The 12,137-nt window shown below is 47.1% G+C and overlaps 1 protein-coding gene across 10 annotated transcripts in view; it reads left to right on the top strand.

Annotated features, from left to right (window-relative positions):
• POU2F2 (POU class 2 homeobox 2) overlaps positions 1–10,816 on the top strand; it is a 110,065-nt gene extending 99,249 nt beyond the window's left edge. For 8 of the 10 annotated variants that reach the window (XM_079985453.1, XM_079985456.1, XM_079985457.1 and 5 more), the window contains 7 exons: positions 529–670; positions 1,608–1,756; positions 3,460–3,636; positions 5,094–5,160; positions 7,743–7,914; positions 8,232–8,305; positions 10,261–10,816. In XM_079985453.1, coding sequence (XP_079841579.1) covers positions 529–670; positions 1,608–1,756; positions 3,460–3,636; positions 5,094–5,160; positions 7,743–7,914; positions 8,232–8,305; positions 10,261–10,613 — 1,134 coding nt within the window. In that variant the 3' untranslated portion in view covers positions 10,614–10,816. The remainder of the gene's footprint in view (positions 1–528; positions 671–1,607; positions 1,757–3,459; positions 3,637–5,093; positions 5,161–7,742; positions 7,915–8,231; positions 8,306–10,260) is intronic. The other 2 variants (XM_079985452.1, XM_079985450.1) reach the window with 2 other exon arrangements.
• Positions 10,817–12,137: the final 1,321 nt, after the last annotated feature.

Raw genomic sequence — 12,137 nt, 5'->3', positions numbered from 1 at the left:
ATAATGTATATAAAGCAGATACCTTGAGGGGACTTTCATTCCTCCTCACCACTATGAGCTGAATAAAGAGCATGAAATCACTTTGCGACTCTGAGTATATTTCAAGTAGAAATACATTATAAAACAGTGGGTTGTATTCAGCAATTAGACCCACTGAAATCAGTGGACTTTAGTTAGTCTTGTATTTCAGTGGGTCTATTCAGAGTATGATGCAACCCATTATCAGTAATGCAATAAAATTGAAGAGGAATAAAATCAGCCAGCCAACTAAAAATTCCATAATCTAAAACACTTGGGCAAATGAAAAAGGTTTTAAGCATGTACCAAAGAGAAGAAAATGTTGGTGTCACCTGTACCTTCCTGAGGGGAGTATTCTACAGTTGAGGCACCCTCTGATGTTTATACATGGTGTATTTCTGCTAGAGATGGAACTTGGAGAAGGGCCTTCTTGGGTGATCTCAATGCCCTGGCAGGTTGTATGCTCTCGGTAACAGCTTCTCCCCCCACCTCTGTCTCTCTCCTCCACAGGGTGATGTGGGGCTGGCCATGGGGAAGCTTTATGGGAATGACTTCAGCCAGACAACCATCTCGCGCTTTGAGGCACTCAATCTCAGCTTTAAGAACATGTGCAAACTCAAACCTCTACTGGAGAAATGGCTCAATGACGCTGGTAAGTGGAGAGGAGGAAGCGAGCAGGAAGAAGCTGAGGTCGGCTGGAGGAGGGGTTAAGGCCTCTCAGAGGCAAAAATAAAAGAGCTTTTGGGGTGGGTGGGAACAGGCCATTAGAAGGAAAGTGGAGCTCAAGATCTGAGGTATTTTCTGCTGAGGAAGCTAAGCCCTGATTGAGTTGGTGGAGAGGAAAGCTGTGGAAATGAGCAGGTGTGAGGGAAATCATTGTCAGGGCTGGGGAGAGAATAGAAATAGAATAGAAAAGACCGACTTCATTATCTAAGAATGGTCCCCACATGTCTGGCCTAATGCAGGTGTCAGATAGGCCTGAACAGGCCTTTGGGGGGGCTGGTGGGTGGACAGGGGCCCAAGCCTCCAAGGACAGAGGGAGAGAATGCTAACTTCAGGCCTTGAGGAAAATTCACTTTATGGGCTCAAAGTTCTGCAGATTACTTTCCAGTAAGGCAGAGCATGGGAAAATATTTCCTCAGCATATACATTCAACTTTAAAATTGCCCCTTGACTGCTACTAAGATAGATCTTCAAAGGTTTCGTTTTTTGAGCTGAGAAACTACTGTTACATAGACCGCATAAAAGCCAATCCAGTGTGAACTCTCTAAAGCAGGACTCCAACATAGCCCCCTCCAGATGTTGCTAAACTCCCATCAGCCCCAGCCAGCATGAACAGTGGCCACAGATTATGGGAGTTGTAGTCTCAACAACATCTGGAGGGCACCATCTTGAAGTCACAAGGAGATGGCAGAGAGGCAAGGGAGTGGTGTCACTTCTCAAGGCAAGCAAGTGGAAACTAGGCCCACTAGAGGGAAGGATGAAGACAGCAAAACTGGATCAAGCCACAGGATGGAGGTGGGGTGCTGTACACTGGGTGATGATGTTTGCAAGGTGACTAAATGGCTCCCCCACACCTCATGTTTCAGAGACAATGTCTGTGGACTCCACACTTCCCAGCCCCAACCAGCTAAGCAGTCCCAACATGGGCTTTGATGGGCTGCCAGGCCGGCGCCGCAAGAAACGGACCAGCATTGAGACCAATGTCCGCTTTGCATTGGAAAAAAGCTTTCTCGCGGTGAGGCATTTCCCATTGTCCAGTCCCCCACGTACCTAAAGAGTGATATGGAAAAGCCAGGTTTCAAATTCCTGTTCTCCTGCGAAACTCTGACCTCGGCTAGTACGGTTCCTCACCGAACCCACATCTCAAGGCTGCTGTAAGGACAGAAGCAGATAAGACCATGCATGGGCCACCCCGGTTTTATTCTCAGGAAGTGTGTGACATATAAGGAAATGAATAAAAACAAAATTAAGCAATTTTTCAATATGTTCATTTAGATTGTATATCACTTCCCAAGGCTTTCAGCAACTTTTCCTTATCTCTAGTTCTTCATGGGGAAAAGCTGTTGGGGGAAAAGGCCAATCTTACTGCCCTTGGCAGCAATTGCAAGAGAATCAGGGGTTATGCCGGGGAATGGGAATCTGAGGAACCAAGGCAAGGGTGGGGAACCTTTTTCAAAGTAAGGGCCACATTCCTTTCTGGGCAACCTTCCAAGGGCCATGTTAGTGGTGGGTGGGGCCAAAGGCAAAAGTGAGTGAGGCAATCAATGTACATAGTAAACCTTTGCACAGTGGGCAAGTTTCTATACATACCTCTCTAACCTCAACCTAGGCAAGCAAGAGGCATTATCTGAGTTCAGTGACACATTCCTGCCGGGCAAAAAACACTTGTGAGAATCAAGGCCAGCTATGCATGGGGCCTGGAGAAAGGAGGCATAGCCAGAGAGAGTGGCATGGAGGCTCACATTCGGCGCTTGATCCTGAGGTTTCTCATCCCTGGACCAGGCATGAGTCAGAATCAAAGAAAACACGAGAGCCAGGAAATCCACTTTACTCTGGCAAACTCCTGACCCAAACAGGAAGCCCTCTATAGCTCTTCCTATTTAGGAGGGCCCAATGGCCATCCTAGGAAGAGCTTGAGAAGACTTCATTGCCCTACCTAGAAGTCCAAAACTGCTGCTCTGGTGGCTCACACAGAGCCAAGGCCTTCTGATTTTAGTCCAGGTAATTAATGACACTCCTGTTTTACAACAAAGGGGAAAACAAGGCTGAGAGAGTATGACTTGCCCAAAGTCTTTATGCCAGTCTTTGGCTGAGCTACCACTTGAACCCAGGTCTCCCAAATGAATGGCTGACTCTCTTCTCATTTGATTCCAGCTGATAGAAGTGTGTACACACCATACATTTAAAGCACATTACTTCCCCCAGAGAATCCTGGCAGCCGCAGTTCACCCTTCACAGCACTACAGTTCTGAGGATTCTTGAAAAACCATGTGCTTTACATGTGTATTTAAATGCAAGGTGTGTGCACAGCCTAGGTGTGTGTTCTAGGTTGTTTTTTAAGTTCATTTAATTCTGTTGCGTTTAACTGATAGGTCAACTTAAGCCTCACGTTACTGGTTGTCAGAAGCAAAGGCGGGGAAATTCTCAGCAGGTTGACGTTTTGTCATGTACTGTACCAGAAAGAGCAGAGAAAGTGACACAGAGCAGCAGCAGTTCTGTGCCTCATCCTTTCTAGTTTCTTCCGCTGCCTGTATTTCAGGTTCACGTGATAGTTTGGCAGCAGATCTAACATTCTTTAGAATGAGTAGAACAGCCCCCTACATGTTTCTATGATTTGTTTTGTTTTGTGTTCCTGTTGGGACTCTATGCCATGACTTGCCCCAATGTCACACCATCCTGTCCCCCCCCCCTACTTCCAACACCTTCCCCAAACTGCAGAACCAGAAGCCTACCTCAGAGGAGATCCTACTTATTGCCGAGCAACTGAACATGGAGAAGGAGGTGATTCGCGTCTGGTTCTGCAACCGCCGCCAGAAAGAGAAGCGGATTAACCCTTGCAGCTCTGCTCCCATGTTGCCTGCCCAGGGCAAGCCTCCTGGCTACAGCCCTCACATGGTACGTTCCTACACACGTTCACTCCCCCCCCCCGGCACAAAACTCCATGGAATATACCTGTACGGAACATGCCTTCTGTGCTGTGCAGGTGAGGGCTTCTTGCAGATACCATCTTATCAGGGTGTCCATTCTGCACAATAGTTGAATTTGGCCTTTAGAGCTTATTTATTTCAGTAAAGGGACGCAGGTGGCGCTGTGGGTTAAAAGCCTCAGCGCCTAGGACTTGCCGATCGAAAGGTCGGCAGTTCGAATCCCTGCGGCGGGGTGCGCTCCCGCTGCTCGGTCCCAGCGCCTGCCAACCTAGCAGTTCGAAAGCACCTCCGGGTGCAAGTAGATAAATAGGGACCGCTTACCAGCGGGAAGGTAAACGGCGTTTCCGTGTGCGGCTCTGGCTTGCCAGAGCAGCGATGTCACGCTGGCCACGTGACCCGGAAGTGTCTCCGGACAGCGCTGGCCCCTGGCCTCTTAAGTGAGATGGGCGCACAACCCCATAGTCTGTCAAGACTGGCCCGTACGGGCAGGGGTACCTTTACCTTATTTCAGTAAAATTATATGCTACTTGTTTTTTTTTTTTTGTTTTTTGTAACCCTCAAAGCACTTTACAAAAAAGCAATAAAATTTATCACTTTAAAAAAAGATAAAAGCAACTGTTTAAAACTTTCAAAAAATTTAAACCAGTGATATGCTAAAATAATAGTAACAGGTGTTGTGGTACCTACCTGTTAAATATTGGACAGGTGCTAGCTCTGTTTGTCTTTTTGGCACCTGCTGAAGACTTTCCTCTTCCAGCAAACCTTTTAATTAGTGGCCTTTATCCAAGTCTGCATATGTGTCAGGATTATTTCTAAGATGCCTTAATAGTGCTACTTTTTCTGAATTTGCTGCCCTGGGCTTCTTTCAGAGAATAGACATTTAATAAATAAAAATGAATAAATTTAATACATACATGTATTATTTTCCTCTGCACTGCACATTTAATCATACACTTAGCTTCACAGTTTGGAGTGTGAACCCCACCCCCACTACTTCCCCCTAATGGACAATGCCTACATTACTTGCCCCCCATATGATACATAGCTTCCTTCCTTGATACATCCTATTACATGATGCATATATTGTGCTCATACAAAACTCTGCCTACCTACCTGATCTTTCACTGCAACTTCACTGAGCTTGCATTTACCAATCCACTTACCACCCCATTTGATAAAACCATACATGGTACAAACTTTCCAGGTCCCTAGGCATCTTACCTTAACTTCCTCAAATAATGTACATTCCTATTGCTCACATTACAGAATTTGTGTCTAACATACTTAAATCGTTCATGAGTGTCGCCCCAGCCTAGTCTGCTAGTTGCATCTTAGATATGATCCCCAGTCAGGGGAGAAAGGTCTTTATGTGGATTTTATCCATTGTGTCTCTGACAGTCCGTTTCTCTGCTGCATCTCCTCCAGGTGACCAGCCCAGGCACCGGCACAGGTCTGCCCCTCTCCCAGGCTTCCAGTAGTCTGAGCACAACAGGTAGTTGTCTTTTGGTGACACCTTCCCTTCTTCCTGGGACCCCCTTTCCCCTTTCCTTTGCCTCCTTCTAGCACAGCTGTCCAGTGGTGGGCTGCTAAGAGCTCAAGGCGTTGAGGTTGTGGGAATGACACAAGAGCAGTCTGTTGGGTTATGAGTGAGAATGCACCCTGATGTTAAGACTTCCAAAGGCCCAAGCGCTTTTGAGGACCCACTCTCGGCACTTGCAAAATGTTTACAGCCATTCAAAGCACCTGCTGCCTCCACTGCCACCTCCTTCCCCAGCCCTGACCTGTATACCTTACCTTGGCACAGCAAGAGGTGGCAATGGCAGAGAAGACAGCAGGTGCTCCAGAGGCCCCAAGAGAGCATGTTTCCATGCCAGGGAAGGACTGGGACTGCCAGGTAAGAAAATGCTGCTATGCACATATTATTGACTTGAGATCATGGGACTAGTTGGCCCAGTCCCGTACCTGGTGTGGAAACAGTGCTTTCCCTTTAGCTCTGCAAAACTTAACTTCTTGCTGCATACTTAAGGAGAATTGGAAGCAAGACTTGGAGTGCTAGTGAGGCCAAAAAGAGCACAAGAAAGTTGTGCTTTGCTCCCTCTGCTGCTACCACATACCCCACACACTGGGAAATTGCCTCCGAACTGTGATGACCTGGCACTTGTAATGCCGCTGGCAATGCTATGGCAGATGCAGACATAGAATTGTGTTGAACTTGGTGAGACCTGCAGCCTGGATTCTGGGGTGATGCTCCAGTGTTCCATCAGCAGGTGATGGCAGTTGTACTGTCTGGTCACACCACCACATAAAACCAATGCGAAACTGTTCAACCTGAGCTAGTGCTGATATATTCAATGTTGTATTAGCACATGAATATGTGCAACAACATCCAACAATAACATTTTTTTCTTTTAATGAAAAACATTCTTAGGAGGCTGCAATTTTGGGCAGACAAATGACATGTGACAAGGAGGATCTTAACTATTTGTGTGATGGTTTTTTTTTAATGCTCAAAAGCATATGCACTTAGCTGGCTTAGCTCTCCATAGTGCTCCCAATGTGTTTACCCGTGCAAATTCTCATCTGGCATTCTGTAGAGGGAAAAGCTGTTTTGGAGAAACTGTCCAACTACTTGAATGAAACACAGAGGGGCTTATTCACACTTCCCTTTTGCCCCACTCTTTGCAGACACAGGTCTATGCTTAAAAGGTCAGTGCCTCTGGATCTTTCTCTGCCAAAACCTGCTCTTTAGCACTTTTCTAAAGCAAACATCAATTTGGGTTTTCTGCGGATTTACATTTACTCCGATTGAGCATTAAAGAGCAGGTTTTTGCCGAAAAAGCTTTGCAGCAAAAAGAAGGGTGTGTGCGCGTGCTTGGACACAGAGTTTTAAAGTGCGGACTGTGCGTGGAAAGTGTGGATAAGCCCTAAGCCACAAACCATGGTTATACAAATTACACGCAGCTTGAACTCTCCTACTTTGCTCTTCTCTTCCTACAGTGGGAAACAATCTATGGAGTTGTTGGCTTAGGGCAGGACCTGAGTGCAACAGCACTACTCCCCACTTGTGATTCAGAGGTATACTGCCTTCAGTACTGGACTGGTATGGGGGCAGACCACGATGGTGGCTTCACCCGGTGGTATATCACAGGTGAAACTGATGCCGCTCCTGAACCCGTCTGCTACCAGTGCCACTTTCAACATTGGGCCACTGGCAGGTAGCAGAGGGACTCAGGATCAGCGGCGGTTTCACCTGCAATATACTGCCAGGTGAAGCTGCTATCACTCCGCCTTTCATACCACAGAGGGAGGAGTGAACTGTATTGCCAGGCCAATACAGCTTGTTCCTCCCTTGGCTTCTTTAAACCTGTCCCCAGCTGAGCGAGCCCTGATGCTTTGCGCACAAGCTGGAGAAGCATAGGGCTTGCTCAGCTGGGGGGGGGGCTGGCAGGAGCAGTTTAATGTTGAGCTGGGGTGGGGAGCTTTGCCACCCCCCAGCTGAGCCTTGCAAAAAAGCCTCACAAACAAGTTGTCACGGCTTGCAAGGCGCAGGGGTGAAAGCGTCTCTGCTTCTGTGGTGAGAGCTGCGGCAGTTTCACCCCACGCCTCACTGTATCCAGTAGTAGCAAGATCAAAATTTTAATTACATGCTCCACAAAGATGTACTTAGTTTTGTCTTGACTCTGAACCTTCAGGGAATGAGATGTCACACTGAGCTTCAGAGGAACTTGGAAACATGTAGAGATCTTGCACTTCTGGGTGCCTCTGAAGTTCAGCATGCCGTTAGAGCAGTGTTTCCCAACCTTTGGCCTCCAGCTGTTTTTGGACTACAACTCCCATCATCCCTAGCTAGCAAGACCAGTGGTCAGGGATGATGGGAATTGTAGTTCAAAACAGCTGGAGGCCCAAGGTTGGGAAACACTGCGTTAGAGGGATGCTCTCTCTTGGGGGAGAGGCAGAGCTGGTGCAGCTTCAAATAATGGTTGGCTACCATGCCTGTGGACTCCTGCTTCTGACCACCAGCAAAATGGAGCCTTGGCAACTCTCCTTCACTTTCTTTGCTTTTCTTTTGGACAGTTACTACCTTGTCCCCCACAGTCTGCTCCCTGACCCCCAGTCGGACAGCGGTGGGAGCAGGGGGCACCACCCTCAACTCGGTCACACCACCCCCAAGCAACAGCACAAACCCCAGCCCCCAGAGCAGCAGTCACCCAGCTATCAGCTTGCAAGGCCTGAATCCCAGTACGGGGTAAGTGGTGTGGGAGAGAAAGGTCTTTGTGGGGGGGGGGTTCAGCTTCCTCAATGGTTGGACTGTGGGAGAAGAGGTTTGATCCTGGCTAGGCTCACACTATTAGAGGGAGGGGGCCTTGGGGGACATAACCCAAACAGTACGGGAATTAGAACTCACCTGAAATAATAGATTCCCCATAAAACAATGTCTCACACGTCATTTTAAGCTACCTTCTGGACCCATTTTGAACAGGTGATTGCGGGGGGCGGGGTGGCACTCTAGTGTTAGCACTGTAGATCCCCAACTTTAACCTGTTGCCTCTGGTTTGATTTCAGAAGCACAGTGCTAGGGGTGAATGCAGGGTTAAACCCAGCGCTAATGGCCACCAACCCGCTGGCCACCATACAAGGTTTGTGAAAAAGAAGATCAGACATGATGTCATCACTGCCATTTGCTCCACTGGCCTGTCTGTACAAGACTCTGTGTGTGTGTGTGTGTGTGTGTGTGTGTGTGAGAGAGAGAGAGAGAGAGAGAGAGAGAGGCAAAAAGTGTGTGTATGTGAACATATACACACAGAAAGAATACATAAATCCGAAACACAGCCATTCTTCAAAACTGATTACTTATTAGGAGAAATTCACACTAAAACATTGGTGAATTTTCATGAGGATTAAAAAAAAAACAAATTAAATCACAAACTAATGTGGAGAGCTGAATTTAAGATTGGGAAAATGAGAGACAGAGAAATTGACATATTCACTCATTCCTATTCTCAACAGGTGGCAGCATTGAGCCAACCATGAATTTCTCTGCCCACTTCTTTCAGTTTACCCTCGTTGTCTGCTCACTGAGGTCATCATATAGCACAGGGTCTGTGATGTAAAACTCTGTGTCCAAGGCTGAAGTCCAACATCCTGTTCCCCACAGTGACCAGCCAGAAATCACACTTGTAGAAGTGCCTAAAACCAGCCTGTACAACTGGTTACCCACCATGCCCAATGCAGTCATGCACGATGGCTTATCAGAGACTCATTGAAACCAGTTTTTAATGCCTGCTTGGAATTACAAAAATGGGATTGTCCAGCCCATGGCGCATCACTGGTGTGCCTGTGTTTTGCCTTGATGGGTCACAGATTGAGCAGATAAAGCTGTCTTGCCCTGAATCAAACCCCTGGTCTGTCTAGCCCAGGGTTGTCTATTCAACAGCAGCTCCTATAGGATTCAAACAGGGTTCTTTCAGCCCTGAGATCCTTTTAGATGGAGATGCAGGGCATTGAAACTGTGTCCTTCTGTAGGCAAGGCATGCGTTCTACCACTGAGTTAGGGCCCATCCCCATGTGCTTTAATAACGCCTCTCCCTCTGATTTCAAGCATGAAACATTTGAGTTTGGATGAAAGTGTATATGAGCTGCTGTGCAAATGTTGTGTGGATGCGCATGAGTGCAACAGGTCAGTGGAGTCCCTCAGAACCTCCTCTCATTCCTGTTGAGGTCTCTTCTCCATCCCATCCCTTAGCTTACCTATGGTAGAAAGCATCCTACTTCATAACATCCGTCTGTAACATTGCACCTGCTAATCATCTGTGCTCACCCTTCTCTCCACACACCATGTGTCCTTTTCTATGTGAAACATGCTGGGGGAGGGAGACGGCGATGTGGAGCTGTGGTTGGGAGCAGGTGTCGTTTGAACTGCGGCTGTGCTGAAATGTGCTGCTGCCATTTTGTCATGGTGGGGGGCCTCGGAGGCTGCTGAGAAAATAACGAGTGGTCTGATGAGAGATGACCCCCCGCATCAAAACATCAAGAGGAGAGCCACAGCGCTAATGCATTTCCTCTGGACCCATTGCATGCTGAAGGCTGGGATAGCTCAGTCGGAAGAACAGGAGACCCTTAGTCTCAGAGTCGTGGGTTCAAGCCCCACGTTGGGCAAAAGAGTCTTGTATTGCAGGGGTGTTATGTACTGAGTTGAATAGGATCCAGAAGGCAGCAGTCTGATTGGTCCTAGAACAATAGGATTCAGAATGCAGCAGTCTGATTGGCCCTAGAACAATAGGATTCAGAATGCAGCAGTCTGATTGGCCCTAGAACAATAGGATTCAGAATGCAGCAGTCTGATTGGTCCTAGAACAATAGGGTCTAGAATGCAGCAGTCTGATTGGTCCACAGGAGCCACCCAATCCAGCTCCAGGTGGAAGTGAATCCGCAACCTCCGAGTATATTTCAAGGGGGTTGGACTAGATGACCCCTGTGGTCCCTTCCAACTCTACACTTCTACGTTTCGACAATTCTGTGACCAGAAGCTACTGGCATCATGCTGGCGCACATGCGCCCTAACTGCTGTTCGTTTCCCCCTCCTCCTTTGCAGCATTGGCCAGTGGTGGAAGCCTGCCAATTACCAGCCTTGATGCCAGTGGTAACTTGGTCTTCAGTACCAGCGGAGGCACGACTGGAAGCCAGAGCATCGTGACTTCGTCGCTCTTCCTCAACCATGCAGGCCTGCCCTTGCTGAGTGCTGCCCCGGGAGGCGTGGGGCTGGTGTCGGCGGCGGCTGCTGCTGTGGCTGCCTCCATGCCCAGCAAGTCGCCCACCCTGACCTCCTCCTCTTCTTCCTCCTCTTCCTCCTCCTCCTGTTCCTCATGCAGCTCCTCCAGCGAAGTGGCGCAGACTCTGGGGCAGGCTGGTCCCGGATCCACCGAGCCGGATGCCAAGACGGAATGAGGGCTGAGGGGGGAGCATCCTCCCCGCCTACTCGACACGTGGGGGTAGTAAGGAGCGGACGTACAAACCGACGAGTGAAACCAAAAAAAAAAAAACCAAACAAAGAATTGTCAGCAACAGCCAAACGAAAAACCAACCAAAAAATAACCCAAAGCAACCAAACAAGCAAAGCAAAAAGGGACAAAGGAAGAAACCAAAAAGAATTCCCCAAACTTTTAGCGTTCATTTTTTTTCCTTTTTTCTTTTTCCCCTCCGATGTTCAGGACAAAATGCCTTGCAAAAGGTGACTTTGTCAATTGTTTGCTTGAATTATTTTCATTGATTTCTCTTTATTTCTTATTCGCTAGTTTCCTGGACAGTTTCAGAAAGGAAACAAATAAATGGGGATCGGTTGTTCTTTTTTTTTTTTTTTTGTAAGAAAAAGAAAAAAAGAAAAAACACATTTAAAATCCTTAAGGGGAAAATGAATCTCACACCAAAAATCAACAGTCCTAGCTTCACCCAAAGCTTTTTACAGACTTTTCTAACTTCTGTGTCTGGTCGAATGTCTTTCAAAACTCTTATTTATTCTTATTTATTCTTTTACTTTTCTTTGGGATCCAGAAAGGGTTGGACAGGGTGGGGGTATATTGGTTTAATTTCAGGATCTTGCTATATATATTTTCCTTTCCCTTTTTAAAATGCTAAAATAATATCCTTTTCTGCCGTGTTTTTCGGAACAAACTTTATAGTTTAGAGGGATTCTCATGAGATACGAAGGCTAGGATTTTTAAAAGGCAATAATGAGAATTAGGTACCAACTTCCCATGATGGTTTCCTAATTGATGTCCTGCAATGATTATTATTATTTTGCATCTCTGCTTCTACCTGACTCAGCCTTGCAATGAACTAAAAAAAACACTCAAGAACCTCTAGACCACAGCATCCTTTGACCAGCTTGCTTGCCAATGCATTCCTACATATATAGCCATTTCTGGCTTGAAAGGAGAGCTGGTGGTGGTGGGGAAACTGCTCCCTGTCTAGTTCCTTACCTCTGATTCTGATTCATCATAAGACCAGAGTATCTAGTGCTTGGGTGAGAACTCTGTACCCCTTCAGAGGTTGCTGTACTACATATCCCATCATCCCTGAGCATTGGCCATGCTTGCTGGGGCTGATGGGAGCTGGAGTCCAGGAACATTTGGAAGGCCACAGTTTCCCCATCCTTATCTAGTGTATCGAATGCAGATGGAGGAGCCTAGGCATTGCCCTCTCCCTGTTACCCCACTGAGGACGGAATGAATTGCATCCATTCAGGAGTAAGCTTATTAGTAACACCTGGGTTACTCACAGGGTACAAAACGTAAATACTCATGTCTTTGCAAGACAAGAAGCCTTATTGAAAGTCTCAGCCTTCAACTGTTTCAGGATGGGCAGCACTAAACATGTACGTTTTGTTTTATCGGCTTTTTCTTTCTTTCACCAGTGTTCAATTTTTCTGTAGCTTTTCTTTTCTAAATTGATTTTTGCCTGGGGTTAGTATCA

Source organism: Podarcis cretensis, assembly GCF_951804945.1.
Source record: "Podarcis cretensis genome assembly, chromosome: 8".
In the NCBI taxonomy this organism is placed as follows: domain Eukaryota; kingdom Metazoa; phylum Chordata; class Lepidosauria; order Squamata; family Lacertidae; genus Podarcis; species Podarcis cretensis.
The sequence above is the reverse complement of the archived record's forward strand: the minus strand, read 5'-3'. Positions and strand labels throughout refer to the sequence as shown.